Source organism: Tigriopus californicus, chromosome 7 (genome assembly GCF_007210705.1).
Source record: "Tigriopus californicus strain San Diego chromosome 7, Tcal_SD_v2.1, whole genome shotgun sequence".
Lineage (NCBI taxonomy): Eukaryota > Metazoa > Arthropoda > Copepoda > Harpacticoida > Harpacticidae > Tigriopus > Tigriopus californicus.
This window is the reverse complement of record NC_081446.1, coordinates 4,937,483-4,954,341: the sequence shown is the minus strand read 5'-3', so window position 1 is coordinate 4,954,341 and position 16,859 is coordinate 4,937,483. Positions and strand designations below refer to the sequence as shown.

At 42.4% G+C, this 16,859-nt stretch overlaps 2 protein-coding genes across 3 annotated transcripts in view; one reads left to right on the top strand and one right to left on the bottom strand.

Annotated features, from left to right (window-relative positions):
• LOC131883217 (B-cell receptor CD22-like) overlaps positions 1 to 10,592 on the bottom strand; it is an 82,851-nt gene extending 72,259 nt beyond the window's left edge. Inside the window, exon 1 of the mRNA XM_059230624.1 lies at positions 10,022 to 10,592. The gene's annotated coding sequence lies outside the window, so the exon portion shown is untranslated. The remainder of the gene's footprint in view (positions 1 to 10,021) is intronic.
• A 2,488-nt stretch (positions 10,593 to 13,080) lies between these two features.
• On the top strand, positions 13,081 to 15,385 carry LOC131883218 (facilitated trehalose transporter Tret1-like). Of its 2 annotated transcripts, none has more exons than XM_059230625.1 (4): positions 13,081 to 13,360; positions 13,438 to 13,579; positions 13,644 to 13,847; positions 14,289 to 15,385. In XM_059230625.1, exons 1-4 carry the CDS (start codon positions 13,331 to 13,333, stop codon positions 15,374 to 15,376), a joined length of 1,464 nt encoding a protein of 487 aa, XP_059086608.1. In that variant the 5' UTR covers positions 13,081 to 13,330; the 3' UTR covers positions 15,377 to 15,385. The 2 variants fall into 2 exon arrangements, with proteins under 2 accessions (XP_059086608.1, XP_059086609.1); XM_059230626.1 differs by having other exon boundaries at positions 13,083 to 13,360; positions 14,334 to 15,385.
• Positions 15,386 to 16,859: the final 1,474 nt, after the last annotated feature.

The following is a 16,859-nucleotide window of genomic DNA, read 5'->3' as shown; positions in this document are numbered from 1 at the left end:
GGACGGAGGTTTTGGCAACTCAAACACAAAAACTCTTACCTGAAATGGGACCAGAATACTGAATGAACGCTCTCCGTCGACGCAGCTTGATGAAACCCCCACCACAGTACCCGCTGTCTTTAGTTCGTTCTGTCCCTTCAGACAGTCTCACTCAGTCTTTCGGGGAGTTCCTTTTGCACAAGCCTCGGGCATTTTGGGTGTTTACACTCGTTTCCCTCAGAATTTTCTTGGTCATCCCAAGAATATTTTGAGTTGAGAACTACTCGGATGCCTCCTCGATCTCAAACAGAGCTTGGATGAAAAACTGTCCAAACATTCTCGACAATTATCGTTCTTTTGTTCCAAAGTCACTCCCATATTTCTCTACTCATGTTCGATATGGCCGGCCGTCTAGAGCCACCATTAGAAAGTGCTTCGTTTATTATCCCCGACCGACTTGGGGCATGGATGGACATATGTACCCGTCGTACGTACGTATGTACACCCTATCACTGTTGTAGATCGGTCGGAAGTACATACAAGTAGTAGTCAGTAATAGACTCCCACTGTCCCACTGTTTCGATATAACCGCCCCCCCCTCTTCCCTCCTCCTTCCTCCCCAACTTCTCTCGATCTTGGAGAAGAATAAAGGACATGCTCGTCGGACATTGTGCCCTTCAATGTAGGCTAAGATGACGGTGGCCATTCTCCAAGATGGGACTGCTTTCAAGGAGTGGCAACCTTGGACTTGGCAGCTCGAAGAAGACGAAGAGGAGCCCATATTATTCCAAGTGTTCCCCTTTACTTCCCATCAATAGACGAACCAACGAAGGAGCGGCTGTACGAAAAAGTCCCTCATTTCTGTGTTTACATCCATCTGTGATGGTCGGCACGTGAAGGTATCGTCATTCAGAGGCAGGCAGGCATTTATCATTCATTCACTTTCTCGTACACTTTTACTTTATGGAGAAGGAGATCCATACAAAGACGACCCTTCTCCGATGAAACCCAAAGCTGGAACAGATTCATGGCTTGTGAAGGAAGGCGGCTATGACCACCAGTCCTCAACCAGCATCATTAACGGATGATCAAAGCATTCCATAGCATTTACTAGTACATTCCCTTCAGGCCTTCATGGATGTCATTTCAAGGTTGACAGATCAGTTTCTCTCTCTTTCACGGAAGGGAGCTTAAAACGATCAGACTACCACCAAAATACGGTAGTGGGCCTCTTGATTCAGAGATCAAATGATATTTTGGGGCAAGGGAAAAGGGGAAGCGACGGAGAGACAAAGGAAGATGGTGCTGGATGAGGCCTCACAGATTAAAGAGCCTGCCTTCTCCTCCTCCTCTTCTTCTTCTTCTTTTTCTTCTTCATGTTCCATTGTCTACCATCTGTTAGTGATCAATCACAGATCTAAAAGCACTTGGCCACAGACTACACCCGCATTGTTTCTCTAGGACCGAGTTCCATTACTCGGTCATAACCACTTTCATTTGGATTATTCGGCGGGTTGTCACTCCGACGACCCAAACGTGGAAACGAAATGTTCCCTCTTTTACATCCCAAAATACGTCATGTCTCACTCCATTTGATGATTCGTATTCAGAATCTCTACGTATCCCACATAGAGGTCGAATGATGCATGTTCAAAATAGTTAGACAAAGCACGTTTCAACCCGAGCACACGCAGGCATTGGCTTTCTCTGCTCGAGGATATTTGCCCACAAGTTAGGCAAATAAAGAGTACGTTATTTCGAGAGGCCCTTTTCGAAATGGAACAAAAGAAATAATGACAGAAATAGTGGGAGCTTTAGAACGGGTTGAAGACCATTTGCACTTCATTTGGTTGTCAGGGAAGTCTGATTTATGAGCTTGTTTACCCAGGTCGACACTCTGATTGCCATTCTTGGGGGGTGTCAAATTCAAAACACTTTCCTGAGAGAAACAAGGACCCACGTTGTGGTGAAAGCCGAATCGCCCTTTTATTTGCCACCAGTCCCACGCACAGTGGTGCCTTAAAAAATCCGTAGATTTCCAAGGCCGGATTGGCTGTGCTTTCTTGAGAGGCCATTTGTTTTTCTCCAAGGATGGTTAAGTTCCCTATACCATTTGAACAATGAATTTGTCGTGAGACCAAGGTACTTACTTGGACGCAACCTATCACGAAAAGGAATTGAATTTTGTCGTCCATATCCAGTTTTCTTCGCTGCTCCCAGAAGATTGAAGAGCCGGTCATTAATTACAAAAGACCTTTCCCTCGGTGGCCCCGCCTTGCACAAGGTCACGCAAAAAATGAGTGTCTGTCCTACCACCACCTGAAGTCCATAAATTATTTTTTTCCCTCGTTTTAAGGCCATTTCTTCAAGGTTGTCCTGAGGCGACTGGCGAGTTTTAATGAGCTGGATATGCCCATGGATATTGTAGTCGTACCTTTCGGCTATGCGGCACTATGAGGGTAAACTGGGATTATCTTGGCACAAGAACTTGTCCTTCCAAACTCTACGTAGTTGGCCTTGGTTGAGCCGGGGAAATTATATGTAAATAGATCGATGGTATCAAAGCCTGTCGCTCAAACTACATGCATGGAAGAAGGTAAATGGTGGCCCCGACTTTGATATTATTGTCTTATTGATAAACATCATTCGATACTGACGAGTTGTACTTGGATTTATTGGGCCATCAAATGACATTGACATTAATTTCATGTGCACAAGAACGGTCTTGCTTTGTCCTTATCAAGGGCTTGGATTGATTAGTTCCTTCTGTTTGAGATTCAGTGTTACTAGGGCTTTCGGAACCCCTTTTATTATTGAAGATCATATCTTCGATCAACCTTAGACAATTACAAAGGCCAGAAACAGACCTGAAATGGGACTGAATGAGGGACATAGAACTGACGGTAAAACGAGAATAGTCACATGTCTGAAATTTGATGAGTCATCCTTTGTGACAACACATCCAGTTGCAAGATTCGGCAAGTCACATTATGTCCTTCAAACATAAGACAGGAAGACCAACCCCAAGTCTAAAGGTCACTAAAACTAGAGGCTTTTGAGGCAATTTTTACTTGACAAAGTTGGATGGTAATATCAGAAATACCAGGAAAATTCCCCTTACCCTAGGCCTAGGGCAGAGCTAGCCGGAACCTTAAAAGGTAACCCCAAAGGCTAGATGAAGCCTCGACTGAGAGCACTAATAATTAATTTGGATCGGAACGTTTGACATTCAAACGTACAAAATTAATTTCGTGCATCGGGAATTCTGAGCAACAAGAAGACCAAATAAGTTCACATTGGACCAAGAAAGACTATATCAAGCAATAAAGTTGGGATGCAAGGGCAAGTCAGGTTTTGTTGTTGATGTGCCATATATTACATTGTAAATGCTTCAAATTGGCATATTCACTGAACTAATGATCAACTCCCCTTGTGTTAACTTTATTGTATTGAGGTTGGTTGGCAATTTGGAGGGAAATGTTGCATCTTTCGGTCAAAAAAACGCTAGCATTACGGTGAGAAATTCACGGTTACGGAACGTACTAGGTCAAGTACAAAATATTTACTATAAACCTTGATGAATAGATTGAAGGAAAGCACCGTCATGTAGTACGAATTGACTTAACATCTTCAACATTTTTGATAAATTTGAAATCTTCCCTTTATTGATGATATCCGTCAATGTTCAAAATGGAAGTCATCTTCAATATTTGGAGCTCTTCCAAATGTTTCCTATCGGTTACAAAAAATAACTAGATAACTCCGTGAATTAGGCCATCCATCTTTGAACGTTTTTTTTAGTTTTTGACCCATCCCCTTAACGATAATTAGTTTGATTCCAGGTCTGTATAGTGTCAGGCACATTTGAAGCACAAGATTCGCTAGGTTCTTGAGAAATTGCATCAAATTAAGCTGGTTCTAGATTTTGTTGAAATGAACCCAGAGGGACCATTTCCTTGAAAAAAACCAACAAAGATTTTTTCTTTGTTCATGCTCTGTTTGAAAACTCCAGAATCCAAAGCATGTACTGTTTATGGCCAAAATACGGTCCTGTTTCTTCCTATTCAGAATAGAATGCATTTGCGATTGTGCATCTATTGCCAAATCCTGACGCCCAAAAGGTACTTTGATGAACAAAAGCAAAGCATGCCTTGAAAATACAAATGATCTGTGGGATATTTGTAGGCCTGAAGTGATGAGTGGGAAGATAAGAAGCAAACTTCTTTGTTAACATTGGCGAAACCACTTTCATTTCGTAGAGAAGAAGGACTTCTTCGCCTGAATCTTCAGTATTCCATTTTGTACAACAGAGAACATAGAAATGTCCTTGGAGTAAATAGCAGATACAGTCACTCTAGCCAACGCACCAACCAGCCATTCCCTTCGTACTTTTTCTCTGGGAGCCCTGGTGAATGGCCAGGAAAAGTACTTTCATGGACTTAGACCCCAATTTAGGGTTCAATATCATAACCTGAACAACTATTTCAGACAAGATTTCGGCTCATTTGGTAGCCCAGGAGAATTCTAACATATAAGATATCGTCGTCTCCTATCGCGAAATGGAAAAAGAGAGAAACTTCTCTTTGTTCTAACGACCCTCATCAAATATTGCCCAAGTTCGCAGGACATTTTCACCACCTCTTATCGGCCAGGATCCTCGTACTTAATTCGATCAAACAAATTCCAACCACTCAAGCTGAACCAGCAGAGGTTTTTTGCTTCCCCAAGGAGATGAATTGACCTGGATGTGGGCAGAATTATCCCTTGATCCAGTCCAAGTCCAAAGCGGCCAAGGGACATTTACAGAGTAAGAAAAATAGGATCAACCAAGTCCTGTGCAAGGAATAGAAAGAGGAAAAGGCAGAGAAGGGGAAAGGAGAAGGCTAGTTATGAGGCAAAAAAGGTCGCCGGCAAGTCTAGAATGACGATGAAGGAGTGAAGAGGTTGTGGTCAGTGCACTGGTACATGGAGGGTAGACACAAAGACTCCCTTGAGAGTCTTCATTGGCCTCAAAATTTCAGAGCTTAGGAGGACGATTTTCAGTTATGCTTGGTGGAAATTTGTTAGAATGAACCTTGGAACCAGAATATGGCCATTGTTTGTTTTGTGTAACCAATGTAAAGTGTCACTGAATATCCCGCGAAAGTTTCCTCAAATATTCATGACATAATGACCAAAACGGGCATTTGGGTAGTGCATAAGGGTCCATTTCATTTTCATTACATTAGTTCAAGCTAACAGGATCTAAAAACTTTCGAAAGCGAACCAAACTTTTAAAACCCCTTTAAAGTTGGATTGATTCTAAACAGACAGGTTTGTGGTTTCATGTGAGACCATCTAATTTGTGAATGGAACGAATCCTGCCTGACGCATCCTTGGCAACCTTGTTCAATATGATGCACATATTGTGAGAACAAGGCACAAAGGCTTCGAAAAATGCTGTAGCGCATACTTCATTGATTGGTTCGGCCCAGATTTGAATGGCCCAAGCTCGTACGTCTTCAAATTGGTTCCAGGAAAACGCATAGATTTTACGCCTCGTTGTCGATTCTGACCAATCATTCCATTTGCTCGGCTCACAAGAATGCATCTATAGCGTCTGAACACTGCCATCGATAGACATTTCCAAACCATCGCCCTGATTGGACCAACTCACCATAATGCATTCAAAGGCCAAAGGTTTTTGTCTCGTGACAAACGCTTGGTAACGACCTTGTTTTTAAACTACGTTCTTACAAAAAGTAATAAAAATGTGACGACTTTTATTCAACATGGCTTTTTGTAGCAGGTTCTGCCAATGTGGACAGCTTGTTCTATGACCCTCTTCCGTGGAACGAGATTGAAGCCCACTGGAGTGCAAATAAGTTCAGACGATAATGCATCATGGCCGAACGGATCCTAATGTTCCAATAGCGAGCCAAGCAACTTTGTTGTCCGCACTGGCACGAACATCCAGGAAAGTGTTTGGGACTACCAACGGAAAGTTCCCTAACTGGATCAAGCGAGAAGGAACCAAGTATCAACATCGCGTATTGTTTTTATTCACTTGCATTGTGAAAGTCACGCGTCCCAAGGGAGAGCAGTCAAGCCGAGAGAAAAAGAGAAAGCGAGAGAAGTAACATCGTCACGGTCGAGTTCGTTGTAATAATTCTTTCGGAAGAGAAATTTCCTGTCCTCACAAGTACTTCGCTAATCCAACCCGAACTTCACCAAGGGTCATTAAAGTTAGGCAATGCCACACTTTTTACTCCCAGGAGCGAGAGGGATTACTCAATGATACAAGACAAGAGAAATTAAGCTCGGCTCAAGCCACTTTGTCACATTAATCGTCAAAGTTCCCAAAACAAACGCCACTTCTGTTGAGGAACCCGTCGCTTTCAAGCTCCAGTCACTCTCTTTAACAGTGTATATTTGGTATTGATGATTTCGCCTCCTAACGCCAAACGTGGAATGGGAAACCGGCCTCTACCAAGTGGAAAGGGCCAGATATACTTTTGGTGGTTTGCCACTTATGGGGAAAAACATATCCCTGAGAACAAAGACGTTATCGGATGCACGTTCCAAGCCACGGAGAGTGTGTGTTAATTAAGGCGTATTTTGATGAATGTTGGATGAGATGTTCTCTCGCCATATTCTGCATCCCGAATGGAAACACTTGCATCTCTAAGCACCATAAATACGCATTAACGACAAACTGCATTCGTTCATTCGGTGCCAACATACATCATTCTTAAGTAATGCGGAATTGGTTGGCCTTAGATACAATTCATGGAACATTGCAAAGATCAGCATCTGTTCAATTCGATCTGTTGGTCCAAATGCGTTGTCCAATTTAAAAAACCAGCCCGAACCTCGAGCCGGATGCTAAAGTGTCGCCCAGCAATTCTCAGGGATTGGAAATCCAAACGACTCGAATGCGTGCTTGAGCTTGATCCTGTGCCAAAGTCAAAAAGATTACAATTGGTTTTCTGCCTTCCTTCGCCGATCCCAAGTTCGAAGTTTGGAGAGCTTGGTTGGCTCCAATCGGGGTTGATTTGATTGAGTTTTCGTGCTTGCACGCCTACTTAACATTGGCTGTCTACCAACTACAGTGGACGAGTAGAAGGTGAGTCTTTTCTGGAGGCCTATCTGCATTCTTTCAATGGGATGAGGAAGTGGGCCACCAAGAGGCAAACAATGGGCCTCTCTATTCTAATTCTTTTACCATTGTAGACTGAGCAGATGAGAGGAGAGAAACGCACGTCCTTGGGATGCTTTTGAATTTGCCGAGTAAGAAGGGTTGGGGTGTCCTTTTCTTTCTTGGAAACCATGCGGAACTTTGCGTCAGTTGTTGACCCATTTTCGACTCCATCGTATGTACGTGCTCGTACCTTGTCGGATTCGGCTAAATTCTAATCATTGGAAAGCCATCGCCAAAAGTACCTTTTGTGCACCATTTTCCAGAAAGACGATAACTCGAATAACTTTTTCAATTAGACATTGGTACAAGCTTAGCTTGAGTCGATAATTCAGTTATCTTTTCAACTGCTCATTAATTGCACTGCTTTAAGTGTTTTAAGCATCAAGCCACATTCCTTGCAACATTTCAATAAGGCAATTTTGTTTGCATGGCATTTATGTTGTTGCATTATGTATACATATATATTGCTTAAGCATTACTCTTATACCGTCTTCCTTCCCTGATGAGACAACATGAACAGAGAAGCCAGAAAATCACAAAGCTCATGAAAGCGATGACATTTTTGACAAGGAGCTCAATAAAAGGCATATTCCTCTTAATTCTTCATTAGCCATCTATTTCGAAGGACTTCCAGTTTCTTTGGAAAAGCTTAAAAACAACGAAACAATATGAGGCTTGGAAGCGAGATGCTCAGGAAATGATATAATTTGATTTAATCTCGATTAAAAAAACAGCAATTTGAAAAGTAATAATATTCAATATAATGACTAATCTGTTGTTTGAATGGCTGCCTCAATCAAAACAAGAAACTCGATGATTGTCTGTTTTGACGTGTTTGAATATTTTCATTCTAGATCAATATTCACCCGTCTGCCAAGCGTTTCCATACATACATTTTATCAACTTATTCGTCTACGAACCAAAAGCAATTAGGGTATCAGAAAACCACATCTAATCAGGGCTCCTTCAATGGCACCAATTTGGGACAAAACTACTGTCTCAAAACGAGCAACCAGAAAAGAGTTTGTGGTTGAATATTTCGTTGAATATTTCATTACTTCTAAAAGTAAAGGATCGACAATTGAAACGATCAATGCCCATCCCTGGACCGACACAATACCGAGAAATGTGTGTGCGTGTGTGTGCGTGAGAGAGAGAGAGAGAGGTGATCACTCAGATGCTAATGAAAAGTAATCACCTCGGAAAAGGATCATCTACAAGTCGAAATGGGCATTTCACATGGAACATGAGTCTGAGTGAGTGTTTTCGTTTTTGGGTAACAGGGAAAAATGTAGGTGTACGTGTATCTCCGAAAATGACCTTTGATTAAGAGATGGATGGATATGGTGCTAAAATAAAGCCAACGCTGTACTGTTCAACTCAAAACCAGAATGGAAAGGCAATATCAGGTTGAAAGTAAGCAGACTTGCTCTTGTGGTTTGCCCTCTGCACGGCAACGTACGTTACCTTCCACTTCAGTGTCGATCAAGGAAAAACAAGCCAGATTCAATGGAAAATTCCAGTTCTTTTGTGTATTCACCATATTTGGAACGCCTCTTACTGTAGTCAGAATTAATTGTCCGAAGACAGCCGACAACGTTGGTATGTGGACACAGTCAGCAAAACATTAAATTGTCCAAATCGGAGAGAAAAAACTGCATCTTGAATCCACACGCCATTCGCTCTGGTATTCGAAAATTCCGAGTGAATGAGAAATTGTTCTTGCTTGTGTCGTCCCATATTGGACGGCGTGACATTTGTGTCAAGACCAATGCCAGTCCTTCGCAAGCGAGACTGATAAATGCTTGCAAAAGAGTAAAGAGACCCGATCCCGAAGCAATGCCATGAATGAAGAACCTTGAACTCAACGGCATACGTGATCCACGGCTGCTCCTGTGGATAATTATTTGGTCCTTGGTACTGATCAAATTTGATCCTCACCCTCGAATGAACAAACCAATTCTAAGCCCTATTATACTTATGTGGTCACTGCTGGCGTTTGTGTCCATATTTTGCTAGAAAAATGAGTATTCCGAGGTTCCGAGGATCTCAATGAGTGTATTCGTTCATTGGTGAGTACGCTCGATTGGGTCGCTGAAGGTCAGCCAAGAAGACAGGCAGAATTCCCAATAGAAAGGTGGATAAAAAACAAGTTATGAGTCTCCGATAATCCTCGCAAATGACGCCATATAATAAGCTTTTATTCGAGTTAATATTGCTTAATCCGCCCAAGGTTAGACCTACTAGATCCTTATCCCAAACTTTGGAGTTAATTGAGCATGAATTATCGCATACTTCAGCCAAAGGGATATCAGCCGTCCTTTATTTCGATTAAAAGAGCAGACATAAAGAAAAACGTTTCAGAGAACCCATTGTTCAAAATAAAGGAGTTGGTACGGGTGTCAGAATAGATCATACATAATTGAAAGCGTGTGATACTGATGGAACCAGGTCATAAGGCTTTTTTGGATCAATTGTCACATGAGAGAAGGAAAAAGGGCCAAAGGTCCGAAATTCTTCCACGGCCGTGTTCTAAACGGCATTTTCCGCACGCAAAACTGTTATTGCCAGTTCCGCACACAAATAGTGTAATTGGTGGGATTTGCTCTTCACCACCACTCTGGATCGCTCGTCTAGCTTCTTTTTTTTCATTTTCATGTCGGGGACACAAGGAACAATTTGGGAAATGATTATTATCCACGACATGGCTCTGTGCTTATTAGAATTTCATAAAATAATTGCTCGCTTTTTCAAAGAAAGAAACTAGTCGCACACTACGCACATCAGTCTCAATAGAATATAGAATTAATTCCCCTGCAGACGTACTTGTTATTGCCACTAATTTGTGACCATTCCTCTTACCTGGCCAGAAATCATTAACCTTTTGTTGTCAATTAGCCGAGGAATACTCGAATTTCCGCCTCGACGTATCAGTGACGTGCTCAAGATGGTTAGTGTGTTCCACGTTTAGTGCGCTATACTTAGTTCACAATCAACGACACTCACAAACCAACATGATAGCGTGCCACGACCCTCTCACTGACACAATACAATGATCGCTTACACCACATCTGTACGACTGACCACACGTACTCGAACTGATGGGGTGAATGTGTCGAAAGTGAATCCTGCCTCAAGAAAAGGCCAAGCCTCTCCTTCCTCCTTTGCTTCTTTCGTCTCCCGTCCTTTCGTCCTTCCCCTTCTCGGGGATTGCCGCCGTGCTCCTCTCCTTCGTCTCGATCGGACTCATGGGCTCTCCAAACGGTTCCCACCGCTTGGCGCTCTTGGCCTTCCAAGAAAAACGCAGAGCGTCACGTCAGCTGACTTCTGCAGAGGCTGTCGCCCAGACAAAAGGGGCGAGAGTTGGAGACGTGGATATACCGCTAAAAATTCGCAACAACCGCATGCACCCAAGAGCGATCAACCTCCCCAAGAGACTGGCTTAACCGCTCACTAGGTCTGACTTATAAGCTAAAAATCTTAGACTGCAGGAACTTAATTTGCTCGCAGGGAATATGTGTCTTACGAATGCGTGGACGCCTTTGGACGCCTACGCTGAGCTGAGGCGATTTCCAAGAAGTGGGTGCCTTTTCCATCCAGTTTTGTTATTCATATTTAAGTGGTACCCAAGTGTAATTTGCCACAGGCGAACTAATCGAAATAGATGGCCCATCAGATGAACATGAACAAGTAGAGTGAAGGCCACGAGTTATTGGTGAGCGGTTGGTAGCCCAAGGCTGGAATGCTTTTCAGTATTTAGCACATTCGCCTTCTCACTGGGATCTGAACCAATGAATCAAGATAGAGCATCGACGTCGTAGTCAATTGATTGACCCAGATGCGTCTCCCTTCCCCTTTCTTTAACTTCGCCCCCAAGGCCTCCCCTCCTTACGTCCGTACTTACGTATATAGACTCCATCCAGATTGAGGGTGTTGGGTATGGTGGCGACTTAAGGGGGCGGGCTGGTATATGGGTATACATAGACTTTCTATGGAGGGGTCGTGAGTGATCTTGACTGAAAAGAATGTTAGCATAGTGTTTGATTGATCCACAGCAAATAAATGCCACTGCTTGGGCAATCCATTTACCACCACAACTTCTCATGTTCCTTGTTTCGGGGACCAAGTCAAGAGAGTCTCTCTCACGATGAGACACGGGTCGACCATCTTTCAATTTTGCCTCGATTGCCAATGCTCGCAATTCTCTGGGTATACGTAGGTAGGGTCTGGACAATGTGTTAATTTATGACTGTCTAGGGACCGCTTCAAAATGTCACCTTCTACGTCTTTTGTATTTCGGTTCGAGACCCTCGACAAGGTCGTCGCCGCATATGAAACAGCCTTTTGGATTCCCCTCTTCCCTCCTTGGGTAATCCTACCCATGACCTTTCTCAGGAACCCAAATTCATGCTTCCTGTCGTTCTTTCCTTGTGGCCAATCGACAATAGTCAGCTCATTCGTTGTTGGCTCTCTCCTTCTCACAATGTCTTCACTTGAAAATCGTAGTCCAACAACACGAAAACCTTGTACGTCTATCACTACTTTTTGCAAAAATCGTTTGGGCGTTCAAGGACTTCCTTCCTAATACAATACAACAAGCAAGAGAACCCTCAACCTTGGTTGCCCTCCGAAACGGCCCCCCCCTGCCGTTCTTCAATCCTTGGAGGGTCTTCCTCGTTTCTGTTGCTTCAATGAAAGAGACTACTGCCAACTCCACTTCCATCTCGTGCTCCTCAGCTTCTTCTTTCTTTCTCTGCTCAAACAATTCATGTTAAAACCTTTCGTTTTTCCTGAAGACGGATGATTTTGGGGGGGTCTCTTTGCTACAAAGGATCTGAACTGTATTGTACGTACTCGGTCCTTCATTTCCAACTTACTGGACCACCAGCGTTTCCATCCTTCGAGTTGGACCAACAGTGGCCAATCATGGGGCCAATTTTGTTTTTCTTTCTCATTGAGAGCCTCATTTGGGATCAAGCTTGGACTTTCCACGTGGCCTTGAATTGGCAAAAAATCCTCCAAAACGAGGAATGGATAACCGAAGCGTTCAAGATACTGGTACCAGGAAACTAAACTACTTGGAAGCGCTGTGTATTGTCTCCCAAAATCCATGATTGTCTCCTAGCATGAAAGTTCGCACGTAGGTTGCAGATGTTCCAGGAGAACGGAATTCTTATGAAAGCAAGTTATTTGAAATATTTTCTGCCCTCAAGAAGTGCCTTGGATCTTGGACTGGCTATGACAGGCTCTTCGAATAAGTGCAGAATTAATGCCTCTTTCACGTCTTTGATGTGACTACCAAGGAAGAGTTGGGATGTGTGGGCAAAACAAATTAGATGATGACCCTTTCTATGGCATATCCTGTGCCAACTCAAGATTCTCATTAATATTTAACCCCTCTGATGACTATTTGCGCAATCGACTTAATTAGATTAATTTTGGTTTGATGGACATGATCAAAGAATGCCTTTTTTGGCATTTGAAAAGCAGTCCTAGCTCAAAAGCGGTTCAATCAAATGGAACTTATATGTAGCTATGCAGCCTTCAGTCTGATAACCTTTACCTTGTTCCAGATGAGGAACCTTTGTCCCTATTTCTAATCAACGAAGAGCGCACAGTTTGAGATCTATGTCAAGTTTTCGTTGCCACCATGAAGAGCATAACTTTGCGGATAGTCCATTGTTCACGATATTGTGGTATGATATAAATCTATTGGGCTGTAAGGACTGTCATTGGATATTGCCACATGTACTAAGAAACTGTTACGATATATGATATACTATCTTACCCTCTGCCAAAGATCCTTATCGAGTTTACAACAACTGAAAATACATGTTTCCTACAAAACAGCCGTTTGATTGCAACGCTTTTAAATGAAGGGAACTCATTTTACACGTCAGCCAAGTTTGGATGTTCTTTTTCAGCTCCTACTCTGGTTCCAATTTCAAGACAATGGAACTGAAATAAAATAAACCGGTTTGAGAGTACAAGCTTTCGAAGAGTTGCCATAAGAAAATTTGGAGTGACAACAAAGATTTCAATGTATGAGCGAGACTTGAGAGGTCTGCGATTCCACTGGACTTTGTACAGGCACTTGTTTATTAAGGAATAATTGATCAGGAATAACCAGTCAAGACTCAGTAGAAACTGGGAACGATACAAAAAGGTGCCATGACAAGAACTTACAATGTGAAGACTCAGGTAAGGATAGATTGTTTAAACGGTAAACTTCTAGGTTGTCCAGCTCATTGTTCCTTTTGTCCGTTCTAATGTTCCAGGTTTTTGCTACCTTGAGCATTAGTGTGACTGGTTTTTGTACGGGAACGTACCATTCCTTCAGTGCTGTGGTCATTCCGAAAATTAAGCGACCCCTCGATGAGGGAGGCTGGAATATCTCTTTGGAACAAGGATCCTGGATTGGTATGATCCTGGATATACAATGTTACTGCGTACTTCAGAGCACTACCCGTATCCTTCATTTTAGCCAGTCTGTTCTTCATTGGCACTATCGTTGGATCTTTATTGGGTGGCACGTTCAATCAAGCGATCGGAGCCAAAAGAGTAATTAATCTCGTATCACCCTTCATATTTGTGGCTTGGATATTGGCAACGTTAGCACATTCTGTGGAGTTCCTGTATGTTTCTCGAATCTTGCTAGGCACATGTTATGGAATATTTTTGGCTGTCGGTAAGTGTTGTACTCGTACCATTGATTTCATGAATATTCCACTTTCTATAGCCAAGCAAGGATATCATGTTCAGGCTAAAGCCTTTGATTGTGAGCTCGTCATTTCCCAATAAGCGAGGACTTCTTAAAAGCAATTTGGCGAGGCCGTTCTGGAAAGAATGTTGGAAGTTTCCTGAGTTGGAAGTGGAAACTTTGATTCTCTTTGATAACACGACCTTTATGTCGTGGTGGTGGTGGTAGCGGTGGAGGTCGGATGGTAGATGGGTGGACGTTGGAAAACGACAAGTCTTAAGGGAAATCAATAGCTGGAGGCCTTCTTACGGGCTAGGGCGCTCAAATATGATCGCTCTTTTATTCAATCGTCAAAAGTGACCTCAGCTGGATCCCTTGATGATTGTGTTCTCGTCAAAAAGCATGCATACATTCCATTCCAACTTTCAGCCACCACTGAATCAAAATATCTGCATGGATCTTCATCAATTTCAGTCAAAGTTTACACGGCCGAGATCACTCATCCAGATTTCCGAGGAGTCACCAGTGCATTCTACTCGGTTCAACTTTCCACGGGTCTCCTGTACGGTTTTCTCTTGGGATACTTTTTGGAGGATTGGCGCTTAGTCACGGCCTTCATGGCCCTCCCATCCTTGGCCTTGTTCTTCTTGAGCCTGTTCATACCGGATTCTCCGTATTGGCTCGTGGAGAAGAACCAATGCGAAAAAGCTCGAAAGGAATTGAAGAGGCTCCGAGGATCAAGGAGTAATTACGAGGCTGAATTTCACGAGATCCTAACCCGGAAGAGAGAAAAAGACACTCTGGATAATGAAGAACAATCAGACTCCGGAATGCGATGGATTTCAGTTGGTCGATCAAGCCGATTTTGGAAACCATTTCTCAAAATCGGAGTGTTGATGTGCTTGAGCGAATTGGCCGGGATGAACGTTCTGGCCCAATATATGGTGATTGTCTTCGATGAATCCGGTTCCTCGGTTGCGCCCGAATTGGCACCTATAATTGTGGCTAGTGTTCGCCTGGGGATCGCTTGCATTTCAACCGTGGTCCTTCGATACTCACCCAGAAAACCTTTGTTTCTATTATGTTGCGTTGTGATCTGCCTTAGTTATGTGGCAATGGGTTCCTTTACTTACCTCAAATCCGACTTGGACGAGCACACCTCCATTGGTTTCATCTCGGCCTTTGGCTGGATTCCCTTGACGTGTTTGGTGGCCATACAAGGTTCCCAGACCATAGGATTTCTCTCCATTATCCATTTTAATCTTCAGGCCGAGAGTTTTTCAACGGAAATCCGATCTTTTGGGTGCGGATTATTGGGAGTGGTGACATCATTGGCTCGTTTCGCGACGACCAAACTTTTTCCCCAGATGATAAGTTGGTTTGGACTCTTTGGCGTGTTCTATTTTTTCGCCGGAGTCATGCTCGTCATATTATGTTATACTTTTGTCATCATGCCAGAAAATAAAGGTCAAAGTTTGGTGCACACAGAATCCAAGTTGAACGCCAATAAACTTTGAATTAAAGTATGTGCAGCCATTTATTCAATGACGTTTGTCTAATAGAACGACAAATCTAAATCGATCTTATTATTCTTTGTCTTTATGAATTCTAGACGCTCAACATGCTGAAAACTAGTGTCTTTACTGGAGGCTACCAATAAGACTTAAGTTAAAGAAAAGGACATCCGGATTTAAAAGAATACCACTACTAGGAACAAGATTGATTCTGACCCAAAAATATTATGTTGCGTTGTGATCTGCCTTAGTTATGTGGCAATGGGTTCCTTTACTTACCTCAAATCCGACTTGGACGAGCACACCTCCACTGGTTTTATCTCGGCCTTTGGCTGGATTCCCTTGAAGTGTTTGGTGGCCATACAAGAAATATGCGTCGTGAAGGGGTGCATACCCGCTTGATATCAAAGAGCTCATCAATGTTAAAATCTTCTTTGGGAACGACCACATGTTCCCACATCTAAGCTGTCAAAGCTAAGCTGGCGATACGTTAAAAAACAATAAAGCGTATTCCTGGATGTATATGATTTTAATCCCTAGTTTTAGATAATTAATTCAATTTTGCCCTTGCGCTTTCGCTCTTATAGAATGGCGGCAAATGTACCTTAAGAACGAGGTTCGTAAGCAGTTTTTCCAAAACCATTGAAAGTCAACAAGAGCTCAAACGTAATCCAGCACTTTTCTACATGAAATGTTCACACACGATGAATAGTACCATAGTATCAGGCAACGTTGAAAAACGTTTAGATTCGGGAAAAAAGTTAAAAGAATTTTTCCATTTGTTAGGGCCTTCCTTGCTTTTTACGAATTGCTGCCAAGGAGGATATTAGTTAAAACTGAGTTTCTTAAATAAATACAGTGACATTTCATTAAAAGAACTTCGATTAAAAGAGCAATCCTGGCATAAGCAACATTATTATCAAAACCGATTTTTTGTTTTATTTATTATTTTTCTTTTAAGAACCAATCCAAGATGCAGGACATATTTATACAAAATAATGTATTCTGGGAAAATGTATGACAATTTTTTCGAGTGTATTTCTCTTTAAAGAATGTAAGAAAAATTTGACATGTTGAATTTCATCTAGAGGTTTAATGGTTTTATCAAAGAAAGTGCTTTAATTATTAGACCTTTCAAGAAATAGTTTTTTATGCCAATTACGTCAGACCAAAAAATGAATATTTTGTTCAATAAAATACAGTGTGTTGGAGCATCAGTTATGGCTACTCTTTCAAAATCCACCAGAAAAAAGAAGATTTCGGTCGTAGGAACAATTCAGATATAGGAACTCTTCTTCTCCATTTTTTGGAGGTTCCTGTATCCGGATTTCATTATATTCATCTTCTTAGCACGGCACATCTCGGAATCAAAGGCTTTATACTCCCAGCCACTCAAAAAGAGCCTCTGAAATTTGGTCGTCATCGGCCAATAATTACCATCCCTGCCATTGGCACTATGTAATCAAAAACTTACTTAAACGACACA